Source organism: Phyllobates terribilis, unplaced genomic scaffold (assembly GCF_046119375.1).
Source record: "Phyllobates terribilis strain yellow unplaced genomic scaffold, ASM4611937v1 Scaffold_2__4_contigs__length_985480577, whole genome shotgun sequence".
NCBI classification, from domain to species: domain Eukaryota; kingdom Metazoa; phylum Chordata; class Amphibia; order Anura; family Dendrobatidae; genus Phyllobates; species Phyllobates terribilis.
The window spans coordinates 356,225,945-356,246,581 of record NW_027362762.1 but is presented as its reverse complement, the minus strand read 5'-3'; the positions used below and the strand labels follow the sequence as shown (position 1 = coordinate 356,246,581).

Here is a 20,637-nt window from a genome sequence, read left to right as displayed (position 1 = left end):
CTATAGACTTCTGCGCTTCATTTTGTTGTTTGCTACTATTCATGTTCAGTGTTTTTGTGATTGTTTCTTATGACACCTTGTATATTCAAATGATATCTATAAGGGAACTTAAATGTCCGTTATTACTGTTAATGAACATATCCCCTAGCTAAGAGACAATAACTGTTCTCAGAATCTCTAATCCTTTTTTTTCTAGTGATTTATTTTTATTTTTCTGAGTAACTATCAAGAGTATCTTCCAAGCCAAATGGCAATTGTAAGTTTGTAATGAAAATCTCATGTCTATTTTGGCATATTAGCTTTGTAAAACCCCAATAACAGAATAACTTATTTCTGACTAGGTAGGATTAGTCAGTAATTTTCTTGAATCCATTAACTTTTTTTTTTGTTACGCATACTCTTATGCTTTTGGATGGTATCCCAGGACTTCCTAATTCTATACTTTTTTTTTTCAACTGAACATTAGTGAAGACTTTAGGACGCTTTCTCGTCTATTCTTATACCTCAAAATAAATGTGTTAAGGGGATATGTTGTTCTTTTTAGAAAGCTAAATGATTTGTGCATTTATTAAAGTATTAGGAATAATGGCATTATTACTCTGTTCACATCTGTGCAGTGGCTTCCATTTTTATCAGAAGCCACGTGCTGTTGCAAATCCGTCAAATAATACACAGACATCCATTCTTTCGACAGGCAAAATAACGCTACTTGCCTCCAACTGGACTTGGATGTAGATGTAAACAGAGCCTAATAAAACCTTATCTATCCAATGTTCCATTCTTATCTGATATGATCCACCAGTATTGTAGATATATGCATTTGATTTTGATTGAGTGCTTAAAAACCTTAGAAGTTATTTTAGTATTTTTCTATACGGTCATAGACTCCTCATAATATGCGGTATGAATGGTAGAACGATATAAGTGTGTTTTTTAATGTCACTGTCATGAGTGCACTGTTGTATGAACTGAGCCACAATGTAACATCCAGCAGCAGACCTTTTTCAGCATTATATAGATGTATGTGAAGGTTCTTTGTAATGTGTCCAATTCTGTTGCCAGAACCCTCTTCCTGTGTCATTGATATGAGCACATCTGTCTGCACTGAAAGTCACCAGAAAATTCCTATTGAAGCTGCAGCAAACACAGCAGCTGGAGAGCAGAGCGGCCTGGCTTGTAAGTGTCCTCTGTAATCTGATGGAATGTGGACTGTTCTTTCCACTCTTGCAATGAACTTCACTTGAGTAAAACAAATCCACTAACAGCATAAGTGATTGGCTCTGTGGGGAATATTTGTATTCTGTACATCCAACAAATTACAATGATTAAGGAGGTTGACTGACGAAAATGTTATCCTGTTCAGTAAGATAGGTGATAACTTTTTGATCTGTGGGGGTCCAACCTCTCTGACCCGCATCGGTCGGCAGAAGTTATTATCCCCAATAGAATAGAGCAGCATTGCACCTGCTCGATAGCTGCTGCTCCATTCATTCCCCGTGGCACTGCCATGTGCTCGACTTTTTTTGGCAGCCCCATAGAAAATGAATGTAACAGGAAAAAAGTGCCCATCTGGCAAAAAGAAATCTTCGTTCTAACAAGGGTTAGAACTTGTTTTAACCAAACCCTTGAAATATTGCCCTTTTTGTGACTTTTTCCTCTTCATGCATCTTCTTTATCAGAATTTTGTAGTAAAAATTATTAACCAATAATGGTTTTGAAATTTGCGGTCTAATGCTCTTTTCTGTTCAGGCTAACTGTCTTTTTGCCCTAAAACTTCTGGAGTAGCATTCTAGACCCTGAGAATTTCTAAACTACTGGTTGATAAACTGGAGGGATTTCATTTTTTAAATATTTGCTTTCTAATATTTCTAACACCCTACAACAACTTTGTAATATATCTTATCAGAGGAATCTGCTTCTTTCTCTGCCAGAATTGATCAGTCATTATCAAAATCCTCAATTCTTAGGTAAAATCTGTATTCAGTGAAGGCAGACTTTCCCATTACTGAGATAGGAGATGGCAGCTGTTACTGATACAATTTTATGTAGATAGAAGGGAGCGGAGCTCTGTCTCTAGCTCCTCCCTCCTCCCGTCTACATATAATTGTATCAGTAACAGCTGCCTTCTCCTATCTCCGTAATGGGAAAGTCTGCCTTCACTGAATACAGATTTTACCTCAGAACTGAGAATTTTGATAATGATTGATCAATTCTGGCAGAGGAAGAAGCAGATTTCTCTGATCAGATACATTACAAAGTTGCTTATTTTCATGTAATGATCATTGTCACTGTGCAGGAGAGGACACACACATCGCTCTCTCCTCTCTTCTGACACTGCTCTCTCCTCGCTGATGACCTCACTTGGATATAGCTTAATCTGTTCTGTGCATATAGGACACTTGTATATTTGGTTGTTTTTTTTTTGTTTGTTTTAGTGCAGTCTTTTAGAATAAGCATCACTTCTGTCCCTTTCATAAGCATAACCAAATTTTTTGTTGCTGTCTCCTCATGTCAAAGGCAAGTAAAAAAAAAAACAACCCACAATAATTTATAATTGAATGCCATGGAGCATGTAGTGTATTTCCCATGTGACCCATACTTTTTGTATAATGAAATTGCATTTCAGTGAAGATTCATTATTAATGTCCAGTCAGCTCCATAAATGCTCTGTGTGCTGTAGTTGTGCATAGGAAGTTTTTACCTTGCCAAGCCTCTTCTGAGGTCATACAGAAAAAACTTTGGTCATCTAGCCTTTTGTATGCATACTAGTATACATAGTCTTTTCATGCTCTTAGATCCGTGCTTCCACTCTTCTTTTCTTCTGGATGCTAGTGTATATGTAATTTTTTCTTCTAATGATGCCAAAGCACCCTCCTCCATACAAGAAGATGCAAAAATGTAAATGGCATGTAACATTGTAGGTAGGGACCATATTACAGATTTGCGTTGGGGCTTAGGAGCTTCATCATCTCTGCCTTTTGATTATAAGAAAATGTCTAATATATATGCAGGACTTTTTTTAAAACAAAAATTATAGAAGTTTTAAGAAATTTTTAACAAATAAATAGAAATGTACTTTAATTTATAGCACCTTTTTGTTTTGAAAAGAAGTCTGCTCTGTCAAGGTTTTTGTTCAGGGCTCGAAGCTGTAGCAGTATATGTATTATTGCAGAATAAAATGCACCACAAACATTAAATGTTATTCAGTTTTCAAGGTTTTTGGATAACCTCGGAATCGAGGATTAGGGAAGCAAAAGTGAATCATATGGTGCTGAGTAGCACATTATTGAAGGGAATTCTGTGGTGTACATGTATACAATAAGATATTATTGTATATGCTTGCACAAAAGGAAAGTGCTGGATGATCACATTTTCAAATCTAATGAGTCTATAAAGACGTTTTCCACCTTGATAAATTTGACCAGAAGACTGTGCGAACCCTGTGAGGTAAAGAACTATAACATTATATGGGGTAGCAGAAATTAAAACCCCTCTAATGGGGCTGCTACCTAAAAATAAAAACTACTCTTGGAGTGTTGCCAAACTCCTTTGTTCAAGCTCATAATATAATGTTAAGTCAAAAACTTGTAGTTGGCCTGGTTATGTTCATGTCGATATCATTTTTTAAAATAAAATTGTGTTGTCTAAAAATTATTGAGCAGATAATCTACTGCTCTTTGTTAACATTCCAAGTTTTGATTTTGACAAAAAGACTCATATAGTAGTTCCTCCTTGTACCCTGATAATAAAGTTTGTCATTAGTCAAGTTCTGAATTACCCTGGTGGTGGCTGGGCCCTCGAGTCTCCTAATCTGTTGTCCATTTTGTGGCCGATGTTTGAAATGTATATGGTAGAATGATGTTAACTAAAGGTTGCATGCACATATTTGAATCACATTTTGTAAGGAACTACATGTCTTGATTTTTGTAAAGACATTATGACGTGTTTTCTGTGCTCTTCTACAGCACTCTGGAGTCTGTTATATTTACAAATGGGGCTCATCTATACATATGGAGCAAGTTTCTGAGTGCAGAATATTACATTATATTGCACTGGATATTGGGACCCTACTCATGTACTAGGCATCAAACGTATGCCACTGATATACAGACTGAACATGGAAACTGACAAAAAATGCTAATTTTTAATTCATACGGTTTTCTTAGATGCTTAAAGGGAATCTAAGAGTAGTATCAATCCTTCTAAGCTATCTATATCAGCAATTAGATCACACAAAGTGGAATAAAATGATACCTGCACTCCAGTGTTTTATTCCAGAGTAAGCCACATTTTGATTATATGTAAATGAGCTGTTAAGATCGATGGGCTGGACACATGGCTCCCCGAGAAGCTGCGCCCAGAGCTTATTTTAAATGAGAAGCCATTACCAGTGTAAACCAAGTAATGACTGACACTTTGCTCTCATAATCCCACACAGCTCTGCAGTGAGATCAGAACTAACACAGTACGGCAGAATTGAAATTTGTTTCATTACAAACATTTGCAGCAGCACTTCGTGCTGTCAGCTCTGCTGCAGAGTTGTACATGATTTTACCTGACACAGTACAGCAGAGTTGAACCTTGTCTCAATACAAACACATTTTCTGTTGTCTTCTCATAGTGTTGTCAGCTCTGCTGTACTGCTTTTCCCTTACACTGGCTGCCTGTGAGATGTAGGCTGAAGCACTCTAAGAAGATTGGAGCTGCAAATGTGTTTGTAGTGAGACAAACTTTACTTCTGCTGTGCTGTGTTGGCTCTGGTCTACTGTGTTTGTTCTGATCTCACTGCAGACCTGCGTATTATTATGAAAGGAAAGTGTCAGTCATTAAACATCACACTGGTAATGCTTCTTTTAGAAAAAAATAAGCTCTAGAGGCAGATTCTCATGCAAATCCATGTCCGGTCCATAGATTTTAATAGCATATTTGCATATAAGAAAAACATGGATTTCTCTAGAATAACTATCATTTTGTTCAACTTTCTATGCCCTGCATGCCTATATAGACCGCTTAGGAGGGTTGATCCTACAGATCCAGATTTCCTTTAATTTTTCATTTTGACTGCCTTCAATGAATAAAAATAAATTGTTAAAGTAACTGTACCTAAAGGCCACCATACACCAAGCTGACAGCGGTTTACTTATTTCGCAAACATGCATGCTTGTATCAGTTGAGCAATCATGTTTATTTCAGTAGGATGCAGAGAATAATTACTCAAGCTTATCTCCTGGGGGAATAAGCGGTCTCAACTTGCCCCATACTTTTTATCCACTAACAGATATTGTGGGACACACTGCCCCCATATACGTTAGATCATATTCTGATCCCACCAACAACAGAAGGTTTAGCTGGGATTATGCTAATGTGTATGGACAGCTTTATGAAATATGCATCAGGCACAAGAGTTTAGCTAAGTGATGACCTTTCTCTAGTGTTGGCAATGTTTTTTCACTATTTCTCGAAGTTTAAAGGGGTCCCGAAGTTTAAAGGGGTACTCCAATCTCCAAGATCCTATCTCAATATGTAGTAGGTGTAGTAATAATAATATTAGCAAATACCTCCAGTTACAAATGTAGTATCGTTTTTCTGATTTGCTATGTCTCTTTCCTCATGCGCAGGCATTTCAGGATCTTAGGTATGCATGGTTACATCAACTAATAAAGTGACAGCTAGTTGCTAGTGGTCGTAACCATGGATACCTAAGGTCCTGCAATGCCTGCACATGAGGTAAGTGGCATAGCGAATCAAAAATACTATATTATATTTCTAATTGGAGCTATTTGACAATATTTTTATTATTATACCTACTACATATTAGGATAGAATCTTGGAGATGGGAATACCCCTTTAAATCTGTATATCTTGATCTTTGAAAAACTTGAATTAGGTCTCTAAAGTGAAAGAACTCAAATTTGTCATTATTAAATTTACTTTCCTATGTTTATAAAATGCAAAGTAAATTGCACATAGGTGCAGCTGTTAATTTTGCGCCAAAATCCACATGTATTCTACTTTCTATTGATTTTAATTCCGCCTCTCATCTCTTATTAATGCAGAATCTGCATTGGATAGTCAACTGTGGATTAACCCTACTGACTCAGTCTAATCCTCCTGTGCATTCATGGCACATCAAACTACAAATCCAGGGCAGAAATCCTTGGGCCAGCATCAGATTTCTGCCACAGATTCTCTTACAGATCCTTGGCGGATTTTTCAGTGTGAGAAATCTGCTGTGTAAATATTGCTTTAAACATCACAGTATTCTTATTTGAAGATCTCTTTTGGAAGGAGCACGTTTTATGATTTATTCTCTTTTTTTTATGGCTAAACATTGAGTACCATATTAAACACACCAATCCATATGACAATAAGGCAGTTGTTATGAATCAATAATGGTGTCATAATATAAGCATATAGTTTATTTAAATTGTGATTACATATTTTATACAGCTTTAATATTTACCACCAATTTAACTGTATGCCACAAGCAATTGAATAATGCAAGAATACATAACTTGAAATTACCATAGAATCTTTTGAAATAATAAGATCTGTACTTCTCTACAGTTCTCATTCCACTTATGTGCCTGCTGGTGGCACTATTGCAGTTTTTAGTTTTTTTTTTTTTTTTTTTTGTCTTGTCACATCTGCCAACAGTATTATCACTCCAGAGACTACAAAGTCCTCCTACGTATAGACAAGCCTTATGGGGCTGAAAACATTAATGGACTGTGCACTGCTACTTTGCTGTAATCATAGGACAGAATTTAGTTTCGGCAAATGTTCTTTTCTAAAATATTTGTGCCTGTATAATGCACTAATAATGTACTAAGTAAGGGGTTCATAGCTTTTAATTGTGTAGAGTCCATCAAGCTTTTGCATGAAACTGTTTTTTTGGGGTTTTTTTTATTCTGTGGTAGGATTTGTTCTATTTTTGGCCAAAAAATATTTGCGAAAAACATGGCCTCAAAATGTGACAGTCTTTATAATATACCCTTAATGATACTACTTTTTTTTTAGCAGTTAACCCCTCTAATAAGTTTGGAGCATAAAGCCGGTCATAAACATTAGGTGGCTGTTGGCCAGATGCCATCTCAGCCGGCCCACCCATACACACGAGCGCTGGTTTGGCCTATTGCTCCTGTGTTCTCTATGAGAAAGCCATTACCAGACATGTCTAGTGACTGCTTATCTCCGGAAGAACAAAGCAATCAGCAGTTCAGAATTGGACAAGCCCGATCAACATCTCCCTGAACGATCAGTTCACCCTCATAAACATTAGTGTCGGCCAAACCCATCAATATAGTTGAGTTTGACAAACATTGGTCTAATTTGTTTGGGAAACTGGTGGGTGAAATCCTGACCGATTCCCCTTTTAAACTATATGTGCATGTAGCCCTTACAAAAAAAAGGTCCAGCAATACCTATATATGGGCAGTCAGTTCCTGTTACTGAGAAATCAGCATCTGAATATATATATGCAAATGAGCCTGAAAAGCTTTTTGTAGATCTAAAGCCTCTGTCACTCCAGCTCTATTCCCTGCTCAGCATCCCTTCCGCCTGGTTATCTGACAGCCTGTATGCTGCGTGACTTCAGGCAAAGGAGCTGTTAGTCAAGCAGGAGCAGGCAGCGCTGGGCAGGGAATATAGCTCGAGTGACAGAGGAAATAGCTCTTCCTCCCTTACTCAAAAATCAGCAAATGAGGCTGAACGGACTCTTCATGTAAAGGTTTTGCTGGACTTGTCTTTGAAAGCGCTAAATAAGCATATTATTATGAAGTAGGGATGGTGAAACCATGCTGACAGATTCCCTTTTAAGATTCACTCTTCATTCTTTGAAAATATACTATTGTGTCTCTAATCCATACCTACGCTTATACATGGTGCTGTATATGGGTGTAGTATGTTTACAAGTTGGAAGCCATAATGTCTTTGGCCAGCTGTAGAGTGACTCAATGATATCCCAGTGCTAGGTGTCATAAGGTTGTAAACTGCCCTATATGTTCAGGCACACTCACTGATCACAATGGATAGTGTGCACCTCTGTGCTGTTACAATGATTAGCTTTGATTTGTGTTACTCGTTTTACAACCTTCACATATCAAACACTGAGCTACAAAATCTGCTAATGTCAAGTTCCAGCAAGATCTTTTCTGTAGAAGAATCTTTTCATTGGATTCACTTCCCCCAGGGGCTAAAGCTGAGATGTTGCTAATCTGTAATGTTAGCTAGCTTCTAAATCCATTATCCCTGCAGCGCTGTGTACCACACCTGAGAATTGTGCTAATAATAACCTGTAATCTGCTCCACTTCAGGGATTACAACTTCACAGCTATTTTCATGTACACATACCTGAAGAGCTTACTGGAGCACAGAGATGGCTTGTTTGTGGAGAACACTTCCTAAAAAGATAATTCTTTTTATATTGATTTAATGTGCGGCGCTGGAGGAGAAGTTACCAGTAATAATGTCCATTCACCTTTGAACCCATTGTAGCTGGTTGTGAGATGCCACCTAGGGTGAGCGAACACCATTTTATGCACCTAGTCATATGGCTCAGCCTACGATCTAGCAGTTATTAGGTGCTAAATGCCATATGTGTGGAGTTTACATATAACCCCACGGTAGGGAAAGCCTTCTATGTGCATACTCCTTGGTATTCTAATCAGTAATTGATCAGATTGAATATTGAAAACTGCGATATTTGCTGCTCTAATGTATGAATATATAAATATTTAATCAGAGACTAAAAATGTAAAGGCTCAATTTAAAAGACCAAGAGTTTGTCTGTTCCAAACTAACCTGTTGGAAAAGTTAGTTTGTTGTCTATAATGAGCTTTCTTCCATATTAAAATCTTACTCTTAACCGCTAAAGAGATTTTCTGAGACAATATAAAATTGGCCATATGGTAGGGAATGTGATAGACAAATATTCCATACTTCTTCAATGGGGAAATGGGGTTCACTGCACCACCAATGGATGAAACCGGGAGATTTATTTAAAGAATGACGCACTAAAAAGCGACAAACGCAGCTTCAAAAACACAATAAAAATGCAATCAAAAACCACAAGTAACCTAATTTAAATAGGTGCAGAAATTCTGCAGCATCGAAAACTCACCAAAAGCTCATTAAGGGAACGTAGCCTTAAAATGACAGGACTTACTATGTCGTCTCGCTGAAGCCACCATGATCAGGCTCTTGCCTGATGAAGGGTCAGTGCCACCTAATATTGCGCCCACAAAGTTATATTTGCATTTGGAAAAAAATTACAAAAAAATGTTTTGAGGGAAGCCTCCTAATTATGGAGTGCTGTTCCATCACTTTCTGAATGTTCTAGAGCACCAACGGTGTCCTTCTTATAGGGGCTATATCCTCTGGAAGGATATGTGCTAAGTGCATACTGTCAGTTTGGGTTGACGGACTCCCTTTAATGTTAATAACCTATTTGTCACAGTTTAGTAAAAAGCAGGTCAAATAATTGTTCATATTCATTAGAGTTTGGAGGACTTGCTAATGAAGGCTTATAATGGAAAAACGTGAGTATTTCTTTAACAAATAATTTTTTTTCACTTTTGTATTCATTTAATTTTTACTTCGCTGCCTGGTTATTGTGTACTCAAGCTGTTTACTTTGCAAGTTATATATTCATTTTCATATGTAATAGAACACAATACATTATATATCATATGTGTTCTGTAATATTGTCTGCTCTAAAATAATTAGGAGGGTGTTCCTTTAAGAAACAGTGGACTAATTATTTTGCTTTTATACAATGTGATGAGATTTGTTGTAGGAATTTTGTCCACATCCTCTGCTTCTGATCAATGTGACATTGTTAGTTTTTGCATGCTGTCCTGTATGTTGTTATGTAGTGACCAAAATTTGGAACAAAATATGCATATTTAAACAGTCAAATTTAGTTCTAGGAAATCACATGGTCATTTTAGAAACCACAAGTCCTTGAATCAGTTTATTGTTGCTTTGTTTTTTTGGATTTGACTCTACATTGTCAACTCTTACTTAATATTGTACTATTTCAGCTTTGCACATTCGGAAATACCAATCTTTGCGTCTTTCTGCTGTTTTGCCTTTTTGTTAATGAAGTCCAAAATACATTTTCAATAGGCAGCAACAAACATCTAATTCTGTTAGAGTATGTTCTTACATTACTGAGCTCATACAATAAATTAAAATGGACAGACAAACTTTTCCTTCAAGATTTCTTTTCCGGATGTGACCTCTCCAGGGAAAAATTAGGAAATACCACTCTCGTTTTCCATAGTCAATGTAGTATCTTATATGTCTTGCAGCTGTACAAATGCTGAGAAATGTAAAGGAGAGTTTTATAGTGCTGTAAATAGGATGAGTTGTTTTAAAACTGTGATAGAGAATCTTCACATAACGTTTTGTTTCAGGAAGGCGAAACCAACGAGGTTTTCAAGCAGCCACTGTCAGGAAACGCCAGCTTTCTTTTATTTGTTTTTGCTCCCCTGAATAGTCTTTTTGCACAATTTTTGGGCATCTTCTGAAATAGTTCATAAATGTTTATTGTTGGTGTTTTCTTAAGAGTAACCGTCATTTTAATTTCATAAATCAATAGTACCCATGAAAATGGGAAACTATGTAATATTTCTTATTAGAGAATTCTGCTTCTTTCTCCTCCTGAACTGATCATTTATTCTCAAAATTCCCGATTTACGGGTAAAATCTGTATTCAGTGAAGACAGAATCTTATCAGTAGCATCAGTATGCGGACATTAAGCAATTCAATGTGCAGATGGTACCCGGGTCTGGAGAAGAGGAGACTCTCCTCCAGACCCGGGTACCATCCTATCTGTTAAAAAAAATAGTTTAAAATAAAAAATAAACATACTTGCCTTCCGATGTCCCCCGGTCTCCTTAGTGATGCGTCCTGGCTCCCCTGCGGCTCGCAATGGTCTAAAAGGACCTTCCATGACGTAAATTAGTCATGTGACCGGTCACGCGACCACTGACATCGGTCGCGTGACCTGTCACATGACAGGTCACGAGCCGTACAAGAGACAGGACGCACCGGAGAAAAGACCGGGGGCCATCAGAAGGTGAGTATAATGTTTTTTTTTTTTTCTTTTATACCATTTTTATTCTTTTTTAAAACAATTAACTTGGTGACACTTTATAAATCCATGCCGGCTGCATGGATTTATATACACTGTGTGCAGAATTATTAGGCAAGTTGTACTTTAGAGGATTATTTTTATTATTGATCAACAACTATGTTCTCAATCAACCCAAAAGACTCATAAATATCCAAGCTTAATATTTTTGGAAGTTGGAGTGGGCTTTTTTTCGATTTGGCTATCTTAGGAGGATATCTGTTTGTGCAGGTAACTATTACTGTGCAGAATTATTAGGCAACTTAATAAAAACCAAATATAATCCCATCTCACTTGTTTATTTTCACCAGGTAAACCAATATCAGTGCACAAAATTTAGAAATAAACATTTGACATGCAAAAACAAAAAAAATTAGTGATGAATATAGCCACCTTTCTTTACGATGACACTCGACAGCCTTCCATTCATAGATTCTGTCAGTTGCTTGATCTGTTTTCAATCAACATTGCGTGCAGCAGCCACCACAGCCTCCCAGACACTGTTCCGAGAGGTGTACTGTTTTCCCTCCCTGTAGATCTCACATTTTATGATGGACCACAGGTTCTCTATGGGGTTCAGGTCAAGTGAACAAGGGGGCCATGTCATTTTTTTCTTCTTTTAGACCTTTACTGGCCAGCTACGCTGTGGAGTAGTTGGATACATGTGATGGAGCATTGTCCTGCATGAAAATCATGTTTTTCTTGAACGATACAGACTTCTTCCACTGCTTGAAGAAGAAGTCTTCCAGAAACTGGCAGTAGGTCTGGGAGTTGAGCTTCACTCCATCCTCAACCCGAAAAGGTCCCACAAGTTCATCTTTGATGATACCAGCCTATACCAGTACCCCACCTCCACCTTGCTGGCGTCTGAGTCGGAGTGGAGCTCTCTGCCCTTTATAGATCCAGCCTCTGGCCCATCAAGAGTCTCTCATTTCATCAGTCCATAAAACCTTTGAAAAATCAGTCTTAAGATATTTCTTGTCCCATTCTTGACGTTTTATCTTATGTTTCTTATTCAAAGGTAGTCGTTTTTCAGCCTTCCTTATCTTGGCCATGTCCCTGAGTATCGCACACATTGTGCTTTTTGATACTCCAGTAACGTTGCAGCACTGAAATATGGCAAAACTGGTGGCGAATGGCATCTTGGCAGCTTCACGCTTGATTTTCCTCAATTCATGGGCAGTTATTTTGCGCCTTTTTTGGCCAACACGCTTCTTGCGACCCTGTTGGCTATTTGCCATGAAACGCTTGATTGTTTGGTGATCACGCTTCAAAAGTTTGGAAATTTCAAGACTGCTGCATCCCTCTGCAAGACATCTCACAATTTTGGACTTTTCAAAGCCCGTCAAAACTCTCTTCTGACCCATTTTGCCAAAGGAAAGGAAGTTGCCTAATAATTAAGCACATCTCATATAGGGTGTTGATGTCATTAGTCAACACCCCTCCTCGTTACAGAGATGCACATCACCAGATTTACTTAATTGGTAGTTGGTTCTCAAGCCTATGCAACTTGGAGTAGACAACATGTATAAAAAGTATCGAAGTGATCAAAATATGCATTTGCCTAATAATTCTGCATGCGGTGTAGTGTGACCAAGTTGTCAAGCACTTTTCCAAGTGATGCTAAAATTGCTTGGAAAAGCGCTTGATAACCCGCATGCAGAAATGCATGCAAAAACGCTTGACAAACGCTTCTACCTGGCAGGAAAAACGCATGTAAAATCCACATGAGTTTTTCCTGCCTGGGAGATGCAGAAAACAAAAACATCTGCAGCATTTCTGCATCGTGGGCACTTAGCCGAAACGTGGCCAGTCTGTGAATTGCAGTTCGAGATCGGACTGAAATCCACGGACGTCTGCATGAGCCCTAACTCAAACTAACTTATTAGAAATTAGTGTGTAAAAAAGCATAACTTTAAAGGGGTGGTCGGAAGGCAAAGCCATTTTCCTCCTAACTCCCTATCTATTGGATGCAATTTTCTCGTATGCTTGCTTTATAAATTCCCTACCATTCCCTAACTACAGTATCTCTTTCTCTATTTATTTTTTTTACCTCCTGCGTGACGATTCGTTTGAGAACCCCTAGTGCATCCTGGGATACTCAAATGAAGTGTCATCAGAGCAGGGGGCAGAGGCTGCTGTCAGTTTCACAGCCTCTGTTCCCTACCTGAAATGAAGTGTCATCAGTGACGCTCGTTTCAGGGACTGTGCTGTCTCTGCACTGTCACCTGCGCACTGTACCCTGTCTCCTGTGCACAGTGTCTGCTCTGTTACTCTGTTGTCAGCTTGCAGAAGACCAGCGCTGCCCCCTGCAGAGGACGTCACCGGTCTCTGCCCGGTATTCTGTCACCTCTGCGGCCAGCGTATTACTATTCATCTAAGCCGACAACAGAGCGGACGCTGTGCACTGGAGACCGCGCCCGGGACAGAGCAGGGGCCAGCCCCTGAAACGAGTGTCACTGATGACTCTTTGTTTCAGGTAGGGGACAGAGGCGGTGACAGTGTCCACAGCCTCTGCCCCCTGCTCTGATGACTCTTCATTTCAGTATCCCAGGATGCACTGGGGGCTCTCAAACGAATCGTCATCAGACAGGAAGTAAAAAAAAAAAAAAAGTGTAGTTGGGGAATGGTAGGAAATTTTTAATACAAGTATGTTAGAAAATAGTTTAGAGTATGGCATCAAATAGATGGGAATTTAGGAGGAAAATGATTTTGCCTTTGGACCACCCCTTTAACAGTTCCACGCAGCTACTCCACTCCTCTGGTCCACGAATCTCTCATCTTTAGGCCAGATTCGCACATCCACGAACCACGACATATGAACCAGCCACAGGCCTCTTTATCTGATCTTGACAGCCTCCTACATGCTTGTAAATCCAACCTTAAGCTACCTTCACACATCTAATTACATTAATCCATCCATGTAAAACTGATCATTTTCCTCTCGTGTCATCCGTATGGCTTCCGTCTTCTATCCGTGTGACATTGAGGTTTTTTTTTTCTTGTTTTTTTTTTTCTTCCTTATCTGCTTTTAAAAAGTGAAAGAGTTAGACTGTGTTTTTTTTTTCCTTCCATTGACTCTTAAAGGGAATTGGCCCCCTTTTTTTTGTTGTTTTTTTTCTCCTCATCTGAGAGCAACGTCATGTAGGCAAAGAAACACTGAATCCAACAATGTATCACTTAGTTTTCTGGGTGCAGAGGTTGTGATACAATCAGAATTTTTAGATGTAGCAGAGGTCAGAAAGCTAACTACACCTACACTCCTAATTAGAAGCTTTCTGTGTACATTGTATATTGGCAGTAGGCTGCTAATCACTGGTGGTGGCAGAGTTGGACCAGGATGCATGTGAGCTGTAGTCCTGTAGTGTTCTCCTGCTGATAAAACACTCATTGTATGGAAACAACAGTACACCGCCTAATAAGTGACACGTTGCTGAAATCAGTGTCTCAGCCCCTATCTCATGCTGCCCTCAGATTACATAACAAAAACCTGCTGACTGATTCCCTTCAAAAATGGATCAGTAAAAAACAGAAGAACACTGAAGTAAAAAGAATGCCATCTGTTTTTCAGCCTTTTTAACAGATCCCCATAGACTTTAACGGCCAAATCTGATCTGGATATGGATGAGAACAGGACATGATCTGAGTCTCACAGATTGGATACGAGGATCCATTTTCAAAACTGATGTGTGTATGGATCAATGAAATGCTATGGGTCTTTGTGTTGTCCATTTACAAAATATAGAGACGCATACAACAGAAGTGTGGATGCAGCATTAGAATTCTCTCCCTATCATACTGCTAGACTACAGCTTCTTTATTCCCCTCATCTATACCAATTGTACAACTCTAGGCATTCCCATATATGCAATATCACACAAGATTGAGGCATAAACAGCAATTTAACCTGAAGCTAAAGTTGTATTCTCTGCTAGTCTCATTTACTGATCAAAGGCATTTACATTCTACTCTTGGTTGTCTGTCTTCGATTTTTGTCCAATAAATGACACTATTATATACCGCATGGAACTAGCTCGAAGCTCCGAGGCCTTGGTTGGAAAATTACATCTAGGCCAGCCACGCTAGGGTACAAAGGTGTTCTCCCAGCTACATTACCATAATATAGTCTTGTTCACATCACCTATTGTGGTCTCCTTTTAACATTATTCTCTATGCAAAGAGAATAAGGCTTCTGTGTTAGACAGAAAAAATGATGGATGCCAAACAGTGGTAGCCATAACCCATAGGCTAGAACAATATCCGTTTAACGGATACAGCTAGAAAGCTAATAAATGTAACCATGTAGCTAGGATAGCTAATAGGTGATGGATGCCACTGCTAATGACCGGATGCAAATGCTGACTTCACCATGTTTACAAATTATATCATAATATGGACTCTGGATAGACTGAGGGTCTGATCACCTGAACGATCATTCTAGGTCCTTATGCACAGCTTTACTTGTGTGAAATTGTCCTAAAGGTGGGGATATCATCATCTTGATGGTATAAAGTGTTCTATGGGTGCCAAGTCTTTTTCTCTGATTATTAAAGGGAGCCTGACGAGAGAGTCATGATGCCTGAACCACGCGTAGCACGAATCGGACACTAGCTGCGTTATTGCAGCCTGGTATGTTTTACTCCTAAACACCTTTAGCTGTCCATCTCAGATGACTAGCCTGAGGAAGGTCCTCAACTGTTTGTCCCCTCCCCCCTCCACTAGACTGACAAGTCACTCACTATGTGTATGTGTATAGGACAGATCTGGCAGTCTAGGAGAGCGGGGCTGGGAGAAGCCACCAGAGACCTACCTAGGTCTTGTCATCTGAGACGCATAGTCCCTAGAAGAATTTTCAAACTATGTTTTATCTGAAACGCCATTGCAATAACACAGCGAGTGGGTGATTTTAAGTGGTCTATAGTTCGGGCAACATAAATATCTTGTAAAGTTATTCTAAACGTTACCCATTTGATTAGACAGGCTTCTTCATAGCATTTTGATGGAATAGCCAAGGCATTATATTTTCAAAATTGTAAAACTAGGACTACTTCCACATCTGCGTCTGATCCTCCAATGAAGATTCCATCGTCTTTGACGACTGAAAAACTGGTACTGCGTGTGATGCTATTATTACTAGCAACATGATGGACACCTCTCCAGAAATCAAAGTCAAGGAAATTAGGTTAGTCTGACCCTTGCTGTATCCATTGTTTGATGGATTTTGGAGATTGTTGTTGCTTTAATTTTTAAAGCAGATTTCAGATGTGATCAGAGCTTTACAACATTGACATATAATGTCTAAATGTAGCAAAGACCATGAGCAATTCCCTTTTTTCGAAATATATTTTTATGTTAAGGAATATGTAAGTACAAGGTCATCGGAGGATAGCTGCTATTAACTGCCACACTGTTAACAACTTCAGTTTAAGCAATAAAATCATTTACCCTTACTGTGACCCCCTCCAAATTGCACTTTACACCAAATATCCAAAGCTTAAGCAAGATATGATGAGTTGTCCTGTGGCAGTATCTTTTTAGTGTATATACTTAAAGGGAAACCGCTCCAGAAACACTGTGTACCTGTAGATATAGAGTAAGTTTGCAGGTTCACAATTTGCATTTAAATCCTGCCTGGTTGCCTTATTAGAGCAGCAGCTACAGGGAGAATTTGAAGTTATTTTCTCCCTGCAGCTGCTTGCTTCCAGTCATTGGTGCGGTGTAGGAAACCGATACAGTGAGCATGCTGTTACCACTTCCCAGCACTTTGATTGACAGCCAGCTCTGCAGTGTGAGTATAGTGCAGGCTAGGCATCGCCCCAATGACTGGAAGAGAGCAGCTGCTGGGAGAATGTAACTTAATTTTCTCCCTTTAGCCACTGCTCCTTTAAGGCAGCCAGGCAGGGTTTATTGTTATTTATCTGCAGGTTAGAGTTTCTGGAGGAGACAGGTTGCCATTAAGTGTTTTCTGACAAATGCATATGAATATTGTGTTTAACCATAATGCACTGGTATATCTTTAGTCTTTCCACAGGCTAAGATTAAAATCATATTCTGTCAATGTCTGCTTCGTGGAAAAGTTAGATTAACAGAAATCAAATCCTTGCCTCATAAATTTGATATTCGTGTTTTGATGCATGCCATCCTCGAGGAATGAAGTCTGAACAACCATGATCAAATAGCCTTAGGCAATACAGAGAGTAGAGGCATATATGCAGATGCCAAAGATAATTGTTTGACACACTGAATATGGAACAACTGTACTTCCATTTAGAACTTGGCTTGAAAAGGTGTCTACTGTTTAAAGGAAGAAAACCTATGCAAAAAAGCCATTTTATCTGCAGAAATGGGGTCAAAATGCAGGTGGCCACCTAACAAAGTGCTTCTACAGGATGAAAATGATCTTGTATCCGTCCAGGAGCTGCTCACCTTCAGTCATAGGGGCATGCACAGACAGCTATAGGTATGGATCACTATATTGTGAGCAGCAGCTATAATCCCTCCTTGTCAAATTGAGTGACAGTCTGCTCTGCACACACACTCTGCATACACAGGCTACAGAGCAGACTGTCAATCAATGTGACGGGGAGGGGTTACAACTGCCGCTCGCAGTATAGTAAGTAGTGACTGATACAGCTCTGTGCTCACCCATATGACTAAAATTGCCTACAGGGAGAAAATAAGTTCATTTTCTCCCTGTAGTCGCACTTCCAGTAAGGCAGCCAGGCAGGATTTTAACACAATTCACCTGCAGATTACCCTATATCTGCAGGTAAATAGTGTGTATGCCTGTGACAGGTTCCCTTTAAGCATACAGGAGAGGGTGGACACACCTCATCCCTTTTTGAAGTAGTTATTTAAATCTGGTAATAAAAATGTGGTCATTTTCAGTTTATCTGTATTCTACATGCCTACCTTGTGAATGCTTTTGCTTTATTTTTTATTTAAAAAAAAACAAACAAAAAAAAACCTGTCGCTATGAGCTTCAGAATCAGACATCCACATTTTAGGCTATGGAGGTTTTGGAGCTGAACGGCTCCAAAATCTTAGTCAAAAACTCTTCCTATTCATTTATTTTTTAAATCCATTTTGCTATTCATATTAGGGGATATTTTTTGTGTGTTTTTTAATTTTTTTTTTTTTTCCCTGAATAGATCTTGAAAATCAACTGTCAGGAAAAAAATTACATCTCCCTTCTTTGAAGTAGATCCTGATGGAATCTGCTCCAAAATACACAGTCAGATTAAAAGGCTGCAAAAAAACACTTCAGGGAAAAAATACTTTTCCAAAATGCTTTAAAAACTCTCCAGGAAATACCGGTACTCCGGGGGGGGGGGGGGGGAGAGAGTTTTTAAAAACTCCTATAAAAAAGGGTATGTGCACGCAACACAAAATCGCAGCAAAAAGAAATATAATACACAGCATTTTAAAAATGATATTGCTGTGTAGATGTTCAGTCTTCTCGCTGCTTTTAACCGATTCAGGGTTTGAAAACTGTGAATCCGTAAATCGCTATATTTGAAAGTATATGGATGAGATGTCAATACCGCCAGCATTGTCCTGAAGCGGCTTTGCTTGGGAAAACCCTGTCAGTTTCTGTTTGAAAAACTCATTGCATTTGAACCAATTACTGTGTATGAACACGGCCTCCATTGTCCAGCTGTTCCCATGGAACATTTTGGCCCCAAAAATCAATGCCATAATTCTGGCGTAAATTGCCTTGCCAAAAAAAGAGTGGTGCAAAAATGTTCGATTTGGCATTTTCACGCCAGGTTCTCCTAGCTCTGCCAAAGTGAGCGCGGTGTGGCCACAGCTCGTCTACTTTGTTTCCGTGACTGGAGAAAGGCGCACAGAGGCGTACACCACTCGTCCATAAGCTCCTGATTCATGAAGAGGCGTGCACCTCTTTGAGTTGGAAACGTGTGACTCTACCACGACCCCTCATCAAGACTGGAAAGATGACATGTATTGATGAATCAGGGAGACTTTGTAAGAACATCATCACACTTTTGCATTATACAGCAGTAATCATTTAACATTATATATATATATATAATATATAATATATATATACAGAACAGACCATAAGTTTGGACACACCTTCTCATTTAAAGATTTTTCTGTTTTTTCATGACTATGAAAATTGTACATTCACACTGAAGGCATCAAAACTGAAATAACACATGTGGAATTATATACTTAACAAAAAAGTGTGAAACAACTGAAAATATGTCTTATATTCTAGGTTCTTCAAAGTAGCCACCTTTTGCTTTGATGACTGCTTTGCACATTCTTGGCATTCTCTTGATGAGCTTCAAGAGGTAGTCACCAGAAATGGTTTTCACTTCACAGGTGTGCCCTGTCAGGTTTAATAGGTGGGATTTCTTGCCTTATAAATGGGGTCGGGACCATCAGTTGTGTTGTGCAGAAGTCAGGTGGATACACAGCTGATGGTCCTACTGAATAGACTGTTAGAATTTGTATTATGGCAAGAAAAAAGCAGCTAAGTAAAGAAAAACGAGTGGCCATCATTACTTTAAGAAATGAAGGTCAGTCAGTCCGAAAAATTGGGAAAACTTTGAAAGTGTCCCCAAGTGCAGTTGCAAAAACCATCAAGCGCTACAAAGAAACTGGCTCACATGAGGACCGCCCCAGGAAAGGAAGACCAAGAGTCACCTCTGCTTCTGAGGATAAGTTTATCCAAGTCACCAGCCTCAGAAAACGCAGGTTAACAGCAGCTCAGATTAGAGACCAGGTCAATGCCACACAGAGTTCTAGCAGCAGACACATCTCTACAACAACTGTTAAGATGAGACTTTGTGCAGCAGGCCTTCATGGTAAAATAGCTGCTAGGAATCCAATGCTAAGGACAGACAACAAGCAGAAGAGACTTGTTTGGGCTAAAGAACACAAGGAATGGACATTAGACCAGTGGAAATCTGTGCTTTGGTCTGATGAGTCCGAATTTGAGATCTTTGGTTCCAACCACCGTGTCTTTGTGCGACGCAGAAAAGGTGAACGGGTGGACTCTACATGCCTGGTTCCCACCGTGAAGCATGGAGGAGGAAGCATGATGGTGTGGGGGTGCTTTGCTGGTGACACTGTTGGGGATTTATTCAAAATTGAAGGCATACTGAACCAGCATGGCTACCACAGCATCTTGCAGCAGCATGCTATTCCATCCGGTTTGCGTTTAGTTGGACCATCATTTATTTTTCAACAGGACAATGACCCCAAACACACCTCCAGGCTGTGTTAGGGCTATTTGACCAAGAAGGAGAGTGATGGGGTGCTGCGCCAGATGACCTGGCCTCCACAGTCACCAGACCTGAACCCAATCGAGATGGTTTGGGGTGAGCTGGACCACAGAGTGAAGGCAAAAGGGCCAACAAGTGCTAAGCATCTCTGGGAACTCCTTCAAGATTGTTGGAAGACCATTTCCGGTGACTACCTCGTGAAGCTCATCAAGAGAATGCCAAGAGTGTGCAAAGCAGTCATCAAA

General features: G+C 39.3%; 1 protein-coding gene across 2 annotated transcripts in view; it reads left to right on the top strand.

Annotated features, from left to right (window-relative positions):
• GPM6B (glycoprotein M6B) overlaps positions 1 to 20,637 on the top strand; it is a 154,023-nt gene that overhangs the window by 43,773 nt on the left and 89,613 nt on the right. Inside the window, exon 2 of one of the 2 annotated variants that reach the window (XM_073664632.1) lies at positions 1,063 to 1,176. The exons of the other annotated variant lie outside the window; for it this stretch is intronic. Within the exon in view, the coding sequence (XP_073520733.1) occupies positions 1,063 to 1,176 (114 nt within the window). The remainder of the gene's footprint in view (positions 1 to 1,062; positions 1,177 to 20,637) is intronic. 2 annotated transcript variants of the gene reach the window in all.